The sequence below is a fragment of the Vulpes vulpes genome, chromosome 6, assembly GCF_048418805.1.
Source record: "Vulpes vulpes isolate BD-2025 chromosome 6, VulVul3, whole genome shotgun sequence".
Lineage (NCBI taxonomy): Eukaryota > Metazoa > Chordata > Mammalia > Carnivora > Canidae > Vulpes > Vulpes vulpes.
In genome coordinates this window covers 110,152,807-110,170,482 of record NC_132785.1, presented here as the reverse complement: position 1 = coordinate 110,170,482, position 17,676 = coordinate 110,152,807, and the positions used below count along the sequence as shown (strand labels likewise).

The following is a 17,676-nucleotide window of genomic DNA, read 5'->3' as shown; positions in this document are numbered from 1 at the left end:
TATGGACTCTGTTCCTTATGTTGTACTTTTCATTTCTTTTGTTTGTTTAATTTTTTTATTGGAGTTCAATTTGCCAACATATAGCATAACACCCAGTGCTCATCCTGCCAAGTGCCCCCGTACTTTTCATTTCTATAATTAACTTTATAACTGGAATGTTGTACCTCTTAATCCCCTTCACCCATTTTTGCCTCTCCCTCGCCCCTTTCCCTCTGTCAACCACTAGTTCGTTCTCTGTATTTGAGTCTGTTTCTATTTTGTTCTTATTTGTTTTGTTTTTTAGATTCCACATGCAAGTGAAATCATGTGGTATTTGTCTTTCTCTAAGTTATTTCACTCATAATGCCCTCTAGGTCCACCTCTGTTATCACAAATGGCAAGATTTCATTCTTTTTTATGACTGAATAATATTCTGAGTGTGTACTTGTGTGTGTGTGTACACTACATGTTCTTTATCCATTTATCTGTTGATGGACTCTTGGGTTGCTTCCATATCTTGTCTATTGTAATGAGGCTGAAGTAAACATAGGGGTGCATATATCTCTTTGAATTAATGCTTTTGTCTTCCTTGGGTAAATACTCAGAAGTGGAGTTACTAGGTTATATGGTATTTATTTATTTATTTTATATGGTATTTATTTTTAATTTTTTGAGCACCTTCCGTACTGTTTTCCATAGTGACCAATTTACATTCCCACCAGTGGTGCACAAGGGTTCCCTTTTCTCCACATCCTCACCAACACTTGTTATTTCTTGTCTTTTTGATACTAGCTATTCTGACTGAAGGGATATCTCATTGTGGTTTTGATTTGCATTTTCATGATGATTAGTGATATTGGGCATCTTTTCATGTTTTTGTTAACCATCTGTATGTCTTCTTTGGAAAAATGCTTATCTCATAAATGTCCTTTAGACTCCAAATCTAAAAATCTACCACCATTTTTAGACCGTGAGTAGAAAGTACAATAAGGAGATCATAACGTGATCTTTTTCTAGATGTGTTTAGGTGTGCTAATGAATAATATTTCCAGTCTAATTCTAGACTCATGCAACCCACCAGTGCACATCAGAACTTGCTGACTTGATTGTGACACTGATTTTACTGGACAGCATGTGAGTTGCAAAAGGAGCTGCGGTGCTAGATAGTGATGGTCTAACCTTCCCACAGGCTGACATTGCATTGCACTGGAGCATTCTGTATTGCCGAAGTTGTGTAATAAAAACATTGTGATTCTCACTCTCCCCAGCTCCCTTTTTTTTTTTTTCCTTAATTTTTTAAATTGGAGTTCAATTTGCCAACATATAGCATATTACCCAGTGTTCATCCCGCCAAGTGCCCGCCTCAGTGCCCATCACCCAGTCACCCCAACCCCCCGCCCACCTCCCCTTCCACTACCCCTTGTTCGTTTCCCAGAGTTAAGTGTCTCTCATGTTTTGTCACCCTCACTGATATTTTCACTCATTTTCTCTCCTTTCCCTTTATTCCCTTTCACTAATTTTTATATTCCCCAAATGAATGAGACCATACAATGTTTGTCCTTTTCCGATTGACTTATTTCACTCAGCATAATACCCTCCAGGTCCATCCACGTTGAAGCAAATGGTGGGTATTTGTCGTTTCTAATGGCGGAGTAATATTCCATTGTACACATAGACCATATCCTCTTTATCCATTCATCTTTTGATGGACACTAAGGCTCCTTCCACAGTTTGGCTATTGTGAACATTGCTGCTATAAACTTTGGGGTGCAGGTGTCCTGGTGTTTCATTGCATCTGTATCTTTGGGATAAATCCCCAGCAGTGCAATTGCTGGGTCATAGGGCAGATCTGTTTTTAACTCTTTGAGGAACCTCCACACAGTTTTCCAGAGTGGTTGTACCAGTTCACATTCCCACCAACAGTGCAAGAGGGTTCCCCTTTCTTCACATCCTCTCCAACACTTGTTGTTTCCTGTCTTGTTAATTTTCCCCATTCTCACTGGGGTGAGGTGGTATCTCATTGTGGTTTGGATTTGTATTTCCCTGATGGCTAGTGATGCGGAGCATTTTCACATGTGCTTGTTGGCCATGTCTATGTCTTCCTATGTGAGATTTCTGTTCACGTCTTTTGCCCATTTCATGATTGGATTGTTTGTTTCTTTGCTGTTGAGTTTAATAAGTTTTTTATAGATCTTGGATACTAGCCCTTTATCTGATAGGTCATTTGCAAATATCTTCTCCTATTCTGTAGGTTGTCTTTTAGTTTTGTTGACTGTTTCTTTTGCTGTGCAGAAGCTTTTTATCTTGATGAAGTCCCAATAATTCATTTTTGCTTTTGTTTCTCTTGCCTTCATGGATGTATCTTGCAAGAAGTTGTGTGGCCAAGTTCAAAAAGGGTGTTGCCTGTGTTCTTCTCTAGGATTTTGATGGAATATTGTCTCACATTTATATCTTTCATCCATTTTGAGTTTATCTTTGTGTATGGTGTAGAGAATGGTCTAGTTTCATTCTTCTGCATGTGGATGTCCAATTTTCCCAGAACTATTTATTGAAGAGACTGTCTTTTTTCCAGTGGATAATCTTTCCTGCTTTGTTGAATATTAGTTGACCATAAAGTTGAGGGTCCACTTCTGGATTCTCTATTCTGTTCCATTGATGTATGTGTCTCTTTTTGTGCCAGTACCACACTATCTTAATGACCACAGCTTTGTAGTACAACCTGAAATCTGGCATTGTGATGCCCCCAGCTATGGTTTTCTTTCCCCAGCTCCCTTTGTGGGGGGAATAATTCGAAAGAAGGGAATCTAAATTTTAAGTTCCCTCCTTGTAAACATTTTCAATTATGAATGATTTCTTCTTTCCAGTGTGGTCTTAAAGACACTGAAAGGGGTTACTGTGTTTTCTTTCTCATGACCACTTGCCTCTTTCCACTGAACTCTGGACCTTCAGGTCTTTTATTTTTATTTTTATTGTTTTTATTTTTTAACACTATAAAATTTTATCTTTTATTTTTATTTATTTTTTTAAAAGATTTTATTTATTTATTCATGAGAGACACACAGAGAGAGAGAGAGAGAGGCAGAGACACAGACAGAGGGAGAAGCAGGCTCCATGCAGGGAGCCCGATGTGGGACTCGATCCCGGGACTCCAGGATCACGCCCTGGGCTGAAGGCAGGCGCTAAACCGATGAGCCACCCAGGGATACCCCTTCAGGTCTTTTAATAACAATAAACCATATGCTCAATACAGTATTTTATAGGAAAAAAATGCTAATAGATGATTTTTGTAACCACTATTTACAAACTGACCAGATGACCACGGACCAAAGGATCATTTTTCTAACCAGGGAAGTTCTGAATCCAGCTTCTCCACTGGCCAATGCCTGGACACAATTTATCCTCTTCCCAAGAACTTGCAGAAGAACTTACTTGTTTGACCACTCCTAGTGCTGACTGGGTCAGGAAGATGCTGCCGTCTAGGTAGAGGCATCTGTGGCCCATGTGCTCATATGGCCTGGTGGGGCACGCAGAGGTCTCTAGTCCTGTGTGATTGCCAGAACAGTGCTGTTTGTACACAATGCTGGGTGGACAGAACCTGCTGTTGAGGTAAACCATTTTTAGTATCCTGCTAGTCACTGAGATTTTTCTGGCATATTGTAATGGTTAAATGTAGGACTCAAAATGAAGATATTAGCATTATTGCAAATGTATATGCTCCAAATAATATTACGTCAACAATCACAAAGTGAAAGTGCAGGCTTTAACAAGGAAGAGTAGTCAGAAAATAACTAATGGTAAAGGGTTTTAATTCATCTGTCTCAGCCCACAACAGATCAAGTAGAAAAAAGATAAGAATATGGAAGACTTCAGTAACATGTTGTATGGTAAATCTGATTGATGCACATCAAACTCTGAATATTGAAAGCAGAGCAAAGACATCTTTTTAAGTATTCATATGAAATTCTTAAGAATTAGACTACCAAAAAAACCCTCAGTAAATCTCAAATGGTAGAAGTCATATAGTCTTTCTCTGATCACACATACAGTAAAAATAGAAATTAGAAACAGAAAACATTGTCATCTGAATACTTAGAAAATTTCAAACAACTTTTTGAGTCAAAGGTGATATTTAAGCTAAAACTGCAGAGTATCCAGACAATAATAATAATGAAAGTACAGTATATTTATGGGTTATAGCTAAAACAGCATTCAGTGAAAAGTTCATGGAATTATATAGAATATTTGGAATCATAGAATTACATTAGTAGATAGGAAAAGCTAAAAGTAAGTAAAATACACATTGAACTCAAGAAATTAGAAAAAATAAAAAATAAACTGAAAGAAAACAGAAGATACGAATAGGAATAATTTAGAAAACATAATGGTGGAACTAAACTCTAGAAGTTGGTTGTTTGGGCAAAAAGCAGCTGTCAAGTAGGCCCATTAGCTAACCCAACTCAAAGGTCAGGGAACGAACAAACGAAAGTATGCAGATGCAGAATAATTAATAGGAGTATAAGGGGGTTCTTGGCCTGGCTAAGTACAAAAGAAATTAAAAACTTAGATGGCATATATTAATTTTAGAAAATGTAATTTAGTAAAAGTGATTACAGAGAGGAGAGAGACTCTAAATAGAGAAGAAATACATAAAGTTCTCAGAGATGTGGTCCCACAAAAACACCAGGCTCAGCTTGATTAGAGATTATCATCAAACCTTTAAAGAAAGTATAAATCCATTACTATTTAAATTATTACAGTACACAGAGGAAAAAAGGAGCTGCTTATTTTTATACAACAAGTATTTTGACACTGATACCTGATAGCAGTTAAACAGAAGAAACTATTGATGCTAATATTCTCCACTTAGAAATATTGATGCAAAAAAAAATTAAATAGAAGATCAGGAAACAATCTAGCAGCATATCAAAGAGTAGTATATACCATGAACAAAAGGAACTTAAGAAATATACAGGTTGTTTGATTTTGGGAAATCCCTTAATGTAACTTAACATACTAAATGTATATGAAATCTATTAAAATATATGAAATACATCCTATAGTCCAAGAGACTATTGAAATTCAACATCTATTCTAGATTCTTTTTAAAAGACCCTTCTTAAATTAAGGAAAAACTAGATACAGGCATACCTTGTTGTATTGTGCTTCACTTTATTGTGCTTTGCAGACATTGTGTTTTTCACAGATTGAAGATTTGTGGCAACCTTGCACTGAGCAAGTCTATTAGCGCAGTTTTTCCAACACCATTTGTTCACTTTGTGTCTGTCACATTTTGGGGGTTCTTCTCGCAATATTTCAACCCTTTTTATTATTGTATTTATTATGGTGATCTGTGATCAGTGATCTTTGATGCGACTATTGGAATTGTTGTGAAAGGTTACAAACCACACCCATATAAGATGGCAAACTTAATCGATAAATGTTTTTTGTCTTCTGACTGCTGTACCGACCAGCCATTCCCCTGTCTTTCTCTCTCCCTCTCCTTAGGCTCCCTGTTCCCTGAGACAAAACAATATTGAAGTTAGGCCAATTAGTAGCCCTACACTGGCCTCTGAGTGTTCAAGGGAAAGGAAAGAGTCACATGTCTTCCACTAAATTAAAAGCTAGAAGTGATTAAGCTTAGTGAGGAAGCCATGTCAAAAGCTGAGACAGGCAATAGCTAGGCTTCTTGCCCCAAACAGTTAGCCAAGCTGTGAATGCAAAGGAAAAGTTCTTGAAAGAAATAAAAAGTGCTACTCTAATGATGACCTGAATCATAAAGCAGAACATCCTTACTGCTGATATGGAGAAACTTCTAGTGGTCTGGATATAAGATCACCCTAGCCACAACATTTTCTTAAGCCAAAGCCTAGTTCAGAGCAAGGCCCTAATTCTACTCAATTTTGTGAAGGCTGAGAGGTAAGGGACGTGCGGAAGAAAAGTCTGAAGCTAGCAGGGGTTGGTTCATAAGGTCTAAGGAAATAAGCTGTCTCTGTAACATAGAAGTACAAGGTGAAGCAGCAAGTTATCCAAAAGATCCAGATCCAGCTATGATAATTAATGAGGGTGGCTACACCTGAGAGATTTTTAGTGTAGACAAAATACCTTCTATTGAAAGAAGATTGCCATCTGTACTTTTCATAGCTAGAGAGGAGAAGTCAATGCCTGGTTTCAAAGCTTCAAAGGATAGGCTGTTGAAACCTACTGCTTAGAAAAAAAGATTACTTTCAAAATAGTATTGCTCACTGACAATGTATCTGGTCATCCAAGACTCTGATGGAGATGTACAAGATTAACATTGTTTTCATGCAGGCTAATGCAGCATTCATTATGAAGCCCATGGATCAAGGAATGATTTCAACTTTCAAGTTTTATTATTGAAGGAATATATTTGTAAGGCTATAGCTGCCACAGATAGTGATTCCTCTGATGGATTTGGGCAGGGTAAATCGAACCTTCTAGAAAGGATTCCTCATTCTAGATGCTGCTAAGAACATTTGTGACCCCTGCGAAGAGGTCAAAATACCAACATTAATTAACAAGAGTTTGGAAGAAGTAGATTCCAGCCTTCAGGGATGACTGTGAGGGGTTCATGTTTTCAGTGGAAGAAGTAACTGCAGATGTGGAAATAGCAAGAGAACTAGAGAAGTCAAGCCTGTAGATGGGACTGAATTGCTGCAATATCAGGATAGAACTTAGGAGGAGTTTCTTCTTCTTTTTTTTTTTTAAGATGCTTTAATTTATTTGAGAGAGACAGAGCATGAGCAGGGGGAGTGGCAGAGAAAGAAAGGGAGAAGTAGGCTCCTCATTGAGCAAGGAGCTTGATGTGAGGCTGGATCCCAGGACCCCAAGCTCATCACCTGAGCTAAAACAAGAGTTGGACACTTAACCTGATTAAGCCATCTAGGCACCCTGAGAAGTTGCTTCTTGTAGATGAGTAAAGAAAGTGATTTCTTGAGATGGCATCTGCTCCTGGTGACAATGCTGTGAGGATTATTGAAATGACAACAAAGGATTTAGAATATATAGTTTTTAAAGATTTATTTATTTTTAGAGAGAGTGCTTGCATGCTCCTAAGTGGGGGGAGGAGCAGAGGGAGAGGGAGATAGAGAACCTCAAGCAGGCTCTTTGCTGAGTGGGGAGCCCAATGCAGGGCTTACTCCCATGATCCTGACCTGAGCCAAACCCAGGAGTTGGACACTTAACCCGACTGAGCCATCCAGGTGCTCCCAAAGGATTAGAAGATTACATAAACTTAGTTGATAAGACAGCAGCAGGGTGTGAGAGGATTGACTCCGATGTTGAAAGAAAAGTTCTCTGGACAAAATGCTTCAAGTATCAAACAGATGCATGCTACAGAGAAATCGTTTGTAACCACTCTGATCAGTCAGCAGCCATCCACATTGAGGCAAGACTCTCTACCAGCAAAGAATTATGACTTGCTGAAAGCTCAGGTGATGGTTAGCACTTTTTTTTTTAGCAATAGAGTATTTTTAAATTACGGTATATACACTGTTTTTTTAGATATAATACTATTATATAAAAGACTATAGTACAGTATGAATATAACTTTTATATGCTCTGGGAAACCAAAAAATTCGGTTGACTGGCTTTACTGGGATATTTACTTTATTGTGGTGGTCTGGAACCAAACCCACCATATCTTTGAGGTATGCCCATAATCCCTTACATCATAAAATGAATCTTGGTCAGCAGTGTATGGTAGCAGCAGTGCACCGTGGAGGTGAGGTGCAGGAAGAGGGGAGTGGAGCCACTGCAGGCCAAATTAAAAACCAAACCAAACCACAGCATTTATCTCAATTCCACAAATCCGCATCTGGCTTAAAGAAGACACTGTAGTAGCATTCCTGTCAAAGTCAGAAATAAGACAAGGATGACCACTCTCATTATTCAGCCATGTTCAGAGATGCCAGCCAACAGATTTAGAAACAGAAAGAAAGGTAAGAAAACAGAAGTAACAAAGTGGAAAGGAGGGTTTAATTACTTGCTGCTTATATTGTTAGATAACTGGTGATCCAAGAGAATCAACCAACAACTATTTACAAGCATTAAGATAATCCTGGAGAGTAGCTTGTATGGTATGAATATACAGAAAGACAATAGTATTCATATATAAAAATAAGGATATATTTGTTAAAAGATAATAATAAAAAAAGACCCTATTTATAATACCAACAAAAGAAAAAATCAATGTAAAATGTAAAGTATATAAAGGAATATTTCATTTAGTCTGAATTAATAATTTTATTGATAAGAAGTTGTCCATAACATTCCCTTCCTTTTTTTTTTTTTTAGAATATATTTATTTATTTGAGAGAGAATGAGAAAGAGCACAGGCAGGGTAAAGGGCAGGGGGAGAGGAGCAAGCAGACTCCCTGCTGAGCAGAGAGCCCCATGTGGGACTTGATCCCAGGACCCTGAGATCATGACCTGAGCTGAAGGCTGATGCTTAACTGACTGAGCCACCCAGGTGCCCCCCTTAACCCATTTAAAAAAAACAGCTTTATTGTTTTGTTTTTGTTTTTTAAAAATAGCTTTATTGTGATGAAATTCATATACCATAAAATCTACCCAATGGCTTTTATTCTATTCAGAATTGTGTAACCATCACCATAATCTAATAGTAGAACATTTTCATCTCTCCCAAAAGGAGCCCTGTATCTATTAGCAGTCAATGTCTGTTCACCTCTCCCCTTGTGAAAAACATTAATTGAACGTGGCCATACGGGTTTCTTGACGCTCAGTTTTATTCCATTCACTATATGTCTATCCTTATGCCAGTGCTATAGCGTCTTGATTATTTTAGTTCTGTATAAGTTTGATGTAGAGAAGTATACATCCTATAACTTTATGGTTTTTTTAAGGTTATTTTGTTTATTCTGAATCCATTTCATTTCTATATGAATGTTAGGCTCAGCATGTCAATTTCTGCAAAGAAGCTAGTTGGGATTTTGATAGGGATCTACAAATCTGTAGGTCAATTTGGGAAGTATTGCCATTTTAATAATATTATCAATGAACATGAGTATCTTTCCATTTATTTAGATCTTTAATTTCTTTCCATATTCTGTAGTTTCCAGTGTGGAAGTCTTACACTTTTGTGAAATTTATTATCATTTTGATGATACTGTAAATGGAAATGTGTTCTTAATTTCATTTTTGGATTTTTACTGCTAGTGTATAGAAATCCAATTTTTGTATATTGACTTGTATGTTATAGTCTTGAGAACTCATTTATTCTAATAGTTTTTTAGTGGATTTCTTAGGATTTCCTGTATAAAAGATCATGTCATCTTGCAAACAGAAACAGCATTACTTCTTCCATTCTAATCTGAATGCCTTTTATTTTTTCTTCCATGATTGCCCTGGCTAGACCTTTCTAATGTTGAGTGATGAGAGTGGACATCCTTGATTTGTTCCTGATCTTAGGGGTAGAGCTCTTTTTTTTTTTTCATAAAAATTTATTTATTTATTCATTCAGAGAGAGTGAAGAGAGAGGTAGAGACACAGGCAGAGGGAGAAACAGGTTCCATGCAGGAGGCCCGATATGGGACTCCATCCTGAGTTCCAGGATCACACCCTGGGCTGCAGGCGGCGCCAAACCGCTGCGCCACCGGGGCTGCCCAGGGGTAGAGCTTTTAAGTGTGTAGTGAGTTAAATGTGATGTGAGCCCTGGGGTTTTTGTGGATTCCCTTTATCTGGGTAGAGAAGTTATCTTCTGTGTCCAGTTTTTTATGTTGTTTATTTTATTTTATTTTATTTTATTTTATTTCATAAAGGGGTATTGAATTTTGTCAAATGTTTTTTCTGTGTGTGTTCAGATGGATCATGTGGTTTTTATCCTTCAGTATATACTAATATACTAGTATATTAGTATATACTAATATCATATATTACATTAATAGATTTTCAAATGTAAAACTAACCTTATATTCCTAGGATAAATTGTAGTTGATCATAGTTTATAATCATTTTTATATTTTGCGGGATTTGGTTTGCTAATATATTGTTCTGAGACTTAATTGGTTGAGGCAGTTTATTGAGACAACCAATATTGGTTGTCTGAGACTTAATTTCCAACACAGGGAAGAAAGAGGTCCCCCCCTCCACCTGCCCACACCAACAATTCAACTCAATTCTGACACTGTCTACACAGAGATAGCACCAGATTTCACAGATTGAAGACTCAGTCAAGACTGCCCTTGCTCCCTAACTTCAGACACCAGTCACAAGCCCAACCTGTGCTTCCAACAACTCCCTCCTTGGACTTTAGATGCTAGTCGTAAGTCCAGATTGTTAACTTTCTGACCAACTGGCTATTATAAATCAGAGGTTCCTATGATCCTCTCCTTCCTTGGGTTTAATTAATTTGCTATAATGGCTCACAAAACTCAGAGAAACATTTTAGTCACTAGATTACCAGTTTATTATAAAAGGATAAAACTCAGGAACAAGCCAGATGGGAGAGATGGATACAGCAAGGTAGTTGGGAAGCTTCTGTGCACTCTCTCATGTTGCATTCTCCCCAAATCCCCACGTGTTCACCAGCCCAGAAGCTCTCTGAAGGCTTTGTTACATAGGCAGGGTTGATGAAATCATTGGCTGTTGGTCATTCAAGTTCCAGCCCCACTCCTCTCCCAGGAGGTGTAGGGAGTTAGGACAGAAAGTTCCAGCCCATTAATCACAGGTTGGTTCTTCTGGTAACCAGCCCCCATTTTTAGGTGCTTTTCAAAAGTCATCTAACATAGCAGAAGACACCCTTATCACTCTCATCTCTTAGGGAATTCTAAGGGTTTGGGGAGTTATGAGGAACTGTGGACAAGAGCAAATATATATTTCTTATAAATTATAATATCATAGTCATTGAGGAATTTTGCATGTACATTCACAGGGGTTATTGTTCTGTAGTTTTCTTTGTGATGTTTTTGTCTAATTTTGATTGAGTAACACCTCACAGCATGAGTTGAGGGCATCCCATCCTAATTTTTCTAAGTGTTATGTAGTATTTGTATTGCTTTTTCTTTAAATGTTTGGCAGAATTCACCAATGAAGCCATCTAGTCTTGGGCTTTTCTTTGTGGGAAGTTTTCAGATTACTAATTCAATTATTTTACTTGCTTATAAGCTATTCAGATTGTTTATTTCTTCTTGAATCAGTTTACATAGTTTGTGTCATTTTAGAAATTTGTCCATTTCATCTAAGTTATCAAATTTGTTGGTATACAGTTGTTTATAATAGTCTAATTTAAAAATTTGTATAAGGTTGGTAGTGGTGTCCCTTCTTTCATTTTTGGTTTTAGTAATTTGTTTTTCCTTGTTCAGTCTAGCTCAGGGTTTGTCAATTTTGTTGATCCTTATTTTCCTGTTGTCTTAGTCAGTTTAGACTATTATAACAAAATATCACAGCCTAGATGGTTTATAGACAACAGAATTTTATTTCTCACAGTTCTGGAGCTGGAAGTATAAGATCAGGGTGCCAGTGTGGTCCGGTTCTGATGAGGGCCCTCTTCTGGGTTGTTGAGTGCTAACTTCTTGTGTCCTCACATGGCAGGTAGAGGGTGAGGGCACTCTTGGGGATCCCTTTTATGAAGGCATTAATCCAATGCAGGAGGGCTCCACCCTTGTGACCTAATTATTTGGAAATAATTAGGTCCATCTCCAAATACCATCTCACTGGGGGTTAGAATTTCACCTTACTTTGGGGAGACAAATATTCAGTCCATAACACTTATTAATATTAGTAGGATCTATAATAATATCCCTACCTTCTTTCCTGATATTGGAAATGCATATTTTCATGTATGTGTGTATATATATTTATGTATATTTAACAATGCATAACATGTTATACAGTATATATACATACACATGCACACATACATGTATACACACATAGCAGATGGTGTGTGATAGAAAATCTCTGAAGGATTTATACCAGGAGTTTGGTAACATTGGTTGCCTCAGGAGAGGGAAATTGAGTGGCAGGGGCTCCACTTAATGGGAGGGAGACTTTTTCACTGATATTTTTCTCTACATTTTGATTTTTGTACCATGTGACTAATTACCTATTCTAAAGAATAAATTTAAATAATTTGAAAAGGTGCTGAGGCAAGGAAGAAATGTGCACTCAAGGTCTCTATCTGCCTTCCTCAAGTTCTTGACTTTGATCCATTATTTTCCTCATCCCATTACCTCTTCTCTTCCCTTTCCCCCTTTTGGAGCAAGCCAGTCCAGGATTTGAGAAGGATTTCAGTGTGTAAGGTTCTGACCCTGCTTCACTGTCTGTGAATAATAAAACCTTTTCTCCCTGGTCTTCTACAGAGCGACCTGCTGGCTGGGCTGAGTCTGTCCTTGAGGAAGACACATTGGAGCCTGAGCCTGTCTTCCCCAGGTGATCTTCCTTCCAGTTCCCTGCAGCTTGCTTTCCAGCCCCCATCTGGGTATATGGGAGAGGTTCTCATTGGCTTTCCTGAGGCTGATTTGGGGGGCACTTTTTGCTGAGCTCTCTTCTCCTAATACATGTTAAGCTTTTGGAAGGCTGGTGTGCAGAGGCCAGAAGTGACCTACCCAGGTACTTGCAGATGAAAAGCTCATGTACTTTTCCACAGGGAATAAGGCTTCACAGAAGAACTTGCTGACCCCTGGAAAGGATACATTATGTATACTTCATGTAATAAGAGGAGAGTGGGTGGCGGTGGGGTGAGGAGAGTCAGGAGTCTGAGTATAAATGTTATCTGTTTCTAGGCTAATTTTAGCTAAGACTATCTGCCTTTTATTAGCATGGGAAGGAATTTGCTGAGATGGAGTTATTTGGGATCATCCCTTAAAAAATTTTATAAAATTCATACAAGAAATGACTTTGAGAAAAGTTCAATGTTTGTTGACTGACCTCTTTTCCTTCATCCCTGCAGGACTATAGGTACCATCCAGCATTGCCTTCACCTGACCTCAGTATATACTCATTTCCTGCCCCAGCATGGCCGCCCAGAGGTCACCACAATGCCCTTGGGTCTTGGAACAACGGTGGATTACATCTTCTTTTCAGCTGAGTCCTGCGAGAATGGGAACAGAACTGGTAAGCCTGGTGGATCCTGGGTTCGTAGAAGCCACCCTCAGAAGTCCCTGGGAATAGCTGATGGTACGTCAGGCATTTGGTCACATGGCATGGGCTGCTGTGACCTGTCTCACAAAAGAGCAAATTTCATACCTACCTGGCACTGGACATCCTCATCATAATTCCCTTAGGCCACTTGCCTGCCTTCTCTTTTTATCTTTGCAGCATTAGAGAGAGGTGGGCAGAAGCAGCCCTACCTCTATTTAAGAGATAAAAATAGAGCATCAGGAGGTAAGTGGATTTTGAATGTGGCAGCCATTTAGTGAGGGACTTGGTTAGATCAGAAACCCTATTGTTTCTTCACCCTCCACTGGCGGTCACAGTATGGCAGTCTACCAGCCCCATGCCTGTTTTAGTTAAAGCATGTCTTTTAAAATGTTTGAACTGATTGTCTATGTTTAAAAATCAGATTTTAGGGCAGCCCGGGTGGCTCAGTGGTTTAGCACTGCCTTCGGCCCAGGGCGTGATCCTGGAGACCTGGGATCGAGTCCCACGTTAGGCTCCCTGCATGGAGCCTGCTTCTCCCTCTGCCTGTGTCCCTGCCTCTCTCTCTCAATCTCCCCCCCCACCCATGTCTCTAACGAATAAAAAAAAAAATCTAAAAAAATAAATCAGATTTTATGTAAGAAATCTGGATTTCCAGCTTTTCTTGGAAAGTCTGAAGTTTTCATAGGCATACATTCTCTGGTTGCCACAGTCTCCCTGAATCTACCCTGCTTCATTTATTGGTATTTCACAGAGTATCTGAGAAAATGAGGCCTCAGCCAGAGGCAGCGGGGGGAAGAGAGGGTCGGCAGGGGGTAGCCAAGGGGGTGCGGCCTCCATAAAGCATAGCTCCTACAGGCCCCAACCACCCTATGCAGTGGCCAGGGCTGCTTTCCCCACTGGCTTCTGCTTTATGTCCTAGATCGCAGGCTGTATCAAGATGGGACTCTCAAGCTTCTGGGCCGTCTCTCTCTCCTCTCTGAAGAGATTCTCTGGGCTGCCAATGGCCTACCCAATCCCTTCTGCTCTTCAGACCACCTCTGCCTGCTGGCCAGCTTTGGGATGGAAGTCACCGCCCCATGATGGGGCTTCCAGGGGAAGAGAGCTTCTCTTCCAGAAGAGCTCACTGGATCAGAGACTGTGGAAATACCCTATGCTTCTGGAAACTGAGATCCAAGGAACTTACGTCCCTTCCCCATTTCCCTTTTCCCACGGTTAGATTTTCTCCAGGCCTGTCCACGTTCTCTGCCTGTGGTCCCTGCCCCGCCCCAACCTCTTCCTAATCCTGTGCCACATACTCAGTGGCCCTGGGAGAGGCAGAAGGGGGGGTTCCCCTTTCCTTCCATGTATCCAGTGCTCCCCCTTAATTTTTAATTACCAGGGTTGCGGGAGCTATTGATCTCATTGGTTATTTGCTTTCAGGCCGTTTCTTGATGGTATCTTCTAACCCAATCTTCCTGCCTTCATGACCTCTGGGCCCAGCCCTCTTATCAGGCATACACATGTGAGGTGTGTAGTATGAGTGTGTCCTCTCAGGGTGAGACTGCTCTGTATGGCCATTCCTGCCTCTGCACCGGCCTATCGGCCTCAGGACAGATCGAGAGCAGGACCTGATGTTGCCAGGCAGCAGCAGGGGCATGGGCCCTTCTCCCCTTTTATCCTCTGTGTCTCATGAGGTGTTCATATGCCACCCAGGGCATGCTCCTCCTCTGGCCTCTGGAAATGAGCCTCCTGGCCTGGAGCAGCAGATTCAGGGATGTACTGCCTGCCCCAGCAGCCTCCAAGCCTCCAACCCAGAGCTTGCATAGGCCTGACACACTTTCTCTAGGGCTTGTCCCTTTCCCTAGGCCACTGTGAGAGAGGTGAAAGTGCGAACCCCTGTGTGGGGTCAGTGGACTGGAATAGGAGTTTGAGGTTTAAAAGGACGAAAGAGAACCTTCAGGAAACTGTTGTCTTACTGGACTCTGTCCCTTGCAAACCTGGGGCAAGGGTGGGAGTCCTGGTAGAGGTAAAAACGAGCAGGCTGCACAGCTGTTTCAGCTGGGACCCAAGACCTCAGGGACTCTCTCTTTCCTCTGCACACCTCAGAAGCCATTTTCTGTTCCTTTCCTCCCACCACCTTTTATCTCCTGCCTCCCCCATTCCTTTCCACTTCCATCTAGAAAAGCCTGATACTTAGCTCAGGCCAAACTCTCTTTGCAGAAGGTGGCCTTGGGTTAAACCTATCCAAGAACCGGAGGTGGCAGTGCTTTAGGATTTGTTCTGGCCAGCGAGGCCTCAGCTGCTCATTGCCAGTGCTTCCCCTCCTAGCACAGGGCTACCCTGGCACATTCAGGGGGCCCTTTGCCCACATGTATCACCTGCATGCCTTAATCTTTCATAGCTGGGGTGCAGCCTGGGTGTTCCTGGGCCCACAGCTCCTCACATCGCCTTCAACTCAGAGTAGCTGCTGGTCCTTGCAGATTAGCCGTGCTGTTGCCCGGCTCGGCCTTGGGAATGGGACTGAAAGGAATAGCGGAGAGGCTGGAATTAGGGACAGTTAGCCAGAGGTTCTCTCCCCTTATTTTTGGAAGCCAAAGACCCAGCTTGAATTTTGCTGCTGTGTTCATGGTTATAAGCTTTCTGTGCCTAGGTACTGGGGAATTTATCTGTGCGTGTATATTTTTGAACACTGTATACTGGGCATGTGCCTGTCTGAGCCCCAGGCCCACCTGTCCACACCCCACCCATCGTTCACTGTGTTTGTCTCTCCCTGGGCACCTCCTGAGATGGTCTCAAGTCAGTGCCCTGTTGGTTTTCAGGACTATGGCCCATCACTGTTCTCTTCTGCCAGGAAATGCAGTTTAAAATGGCTCAAGGTGGCAGAGGGCAGGAGTTTTATAGATGATCTTTTCCTTGTTTTCTTATTTGTTATGTTTTAGAAATGAAATGGGGGTTTTAAGTGGTCATTTAAGCTGTCTTTTCCAAATAAAGGTTTACCATTTCCCCCCAACTGTTGATCATTTTGTTAGGCTCCTGAAGGGCATGGGGGAGAGAAGGCCTGGAGAGTGAGGTGGGCAAGAGGAAGAGACTAATCCTGGGCTGGGCTCTCAGGTCCTAAAGCTTGACCTGAGAAAGGTATAATCACCCTGTGATAATTGACACATATCCCTGCTGCTCTGAGGCCTGGGAGGAACAGGGCCCGAAGAAGCCTCCTCCCTTGCCTTTTGTTGGGGTCCAGCTCTCTTCTCCCTCCTCACAGGAGCAGAACAGCTCCTTCAGCTGGTATCATTCCTATTCCGTCTGCCGCCCTCATTCCTTCCCCTGGTCCACGTGCATTTCAGGAGGGTCTCTGTCGAACATGGGGCGAGAAGCGTTTTCCTTGTCAGAGCCATCGCAGTTGCGTGAGGCATGATGTGCATGGCGGTTGCCTCTTGGTCAGTGTCTATTTCTGGTCACCTCTTGCATGCTGGAATCAGAGCTGGACTGTGGGCCATCTGCTGATGGAAAGGTTTCCCTCCCGGGCCTCCTTCCGCTGGTACTTTTGTCTTCCTCCAGCCTCCTCCTGCAGCAGATCCATCAGGCCCACGTGCCCTGGGGAAGCCGTGAAACCAGGTGTGGCTTTCTGCCTTACCTGAATAGAATCCCAGACCCTACACACTCCTGAATTGGCCTCTGAGAACTGGAATTATTTAGTTACCTGGTGCTTCTGTTGAACCACCTGGCCGAGAGAAAACAGCCAGGGATAAGGAACACCACTTGTCATGTTGGCCTGGTCATTTGGTGACTGTGGGTAAGTTAATTGTTGTGTTGCGTATCTTGGTGAAATGGGGATTAAAGTAATTACCTTTTCCATTTGTGAGGAATTTTCAGATCTGAAATTGTGTTGTTTGGGCTTTGGCAAGCAAGGGAAGGTAAGATTTCAGAGGATCAGTGGTAGGAGTTGAGGGTGAATAGTTCTCTCCAGCCTGGCTGCATGGTTTGCTCGTTGGCTAGGAATTATTATACAGTTCTGAGCTTTGAGGTGTACCCTCCCAGAGATCCTTTCCTGGCCTGCAGGGTTTCCTGAGTCATGTAACATTTGCACAGATATTTATTAATGTTTGAACTGTGCTTCTACATCCACCAGCAGTCAACACCGTGAGGTGGCAATGTGGTTTTTCATATATTACCTTTATTTACATCTGAGGAAACAATTCGCAAAGAGGTAAATTGAGGATCTCCTTTGCTTTGTTCCTTGATACCCCACAGCCCTCAGAGCACAGCCTTTCTCAGAGTAGGAGAGACAGGTTATTTTGTAAGGCAGACACATGGGGGGTGGGCCTGGAAGAAGGGAAAAGACCAACCAGCCTGCTGCTGCTGGGTTTTGTCTTTAAACTTTTTCTCCCCAGGTCTTGCCCTGGTGTAGCAACTAACCAGAGGGCTGTTTTTTGTTTGTTTTTTTTTTTTTTTTTTTAAAGATTGTATTTATTTATTCATGAGAGACCCAGAGAGAGAGAGGCAGAGACACAGGCAGAGAGACTGACGTGGGACTCGATCCAGGGTCTCCAGGATCATGTCCTGACTGAAGGCGGCGCTAAACCGCTGAGCCACCTGGGCTGC

The 17,676-nt window shown here is 41.3% G+C and overlaps 1 protein-coding gene and 1 long non-coding RNA gene across 2 annotated transcripts in view; one reads left to right on the top strand and one right to left on the bottom strand.

The window, feature by feature from the left end:
• The window catches only part of ANGEL1 (angel homolog 1), a 28,458-nt gene extending 12,371 nt beyond the window's left edge, over positions 1 to 16,087 (top strand). Inside the window, exons 8-10 of the mRNA XM_072762083.1 lie at positions 12,318 to 12,387; positions 12,908 to 13,071; positions 14,018 to 16,087. Of these exons, the coding sequence (XP_072618184.1) occupies positions 12,318 to 12,387; positions 12,908 to 13,071; positions 14,018 to 14,178 (395 nt within the window). The 3' untranslated portion in view covers positions 14,179 to 16,087. The remainder of the gene's footprint in view (positions 1 to 12,317; positions 12,388 to 12,907; positions 13,072 to 14,017) is intronic.
• LOC140599406 (uncharacterized) lies at positions 11,412 to 12,974 on the bottom strand. Its single transcript, XR_012002287.1, has 3 exons — positions 12,886 to 12,974; positions 12,564 to 12,637; positions 11,412 to 11,624 (listed from the first exon to the last, which is right to left on the bottom strand). It is a non-coding gene; the product is annotated as an uncharacterized lncRNA (long non-coding RNA).
• Positions 16,088 to 17,676: the final 1,589 nt, after the last annotated feature.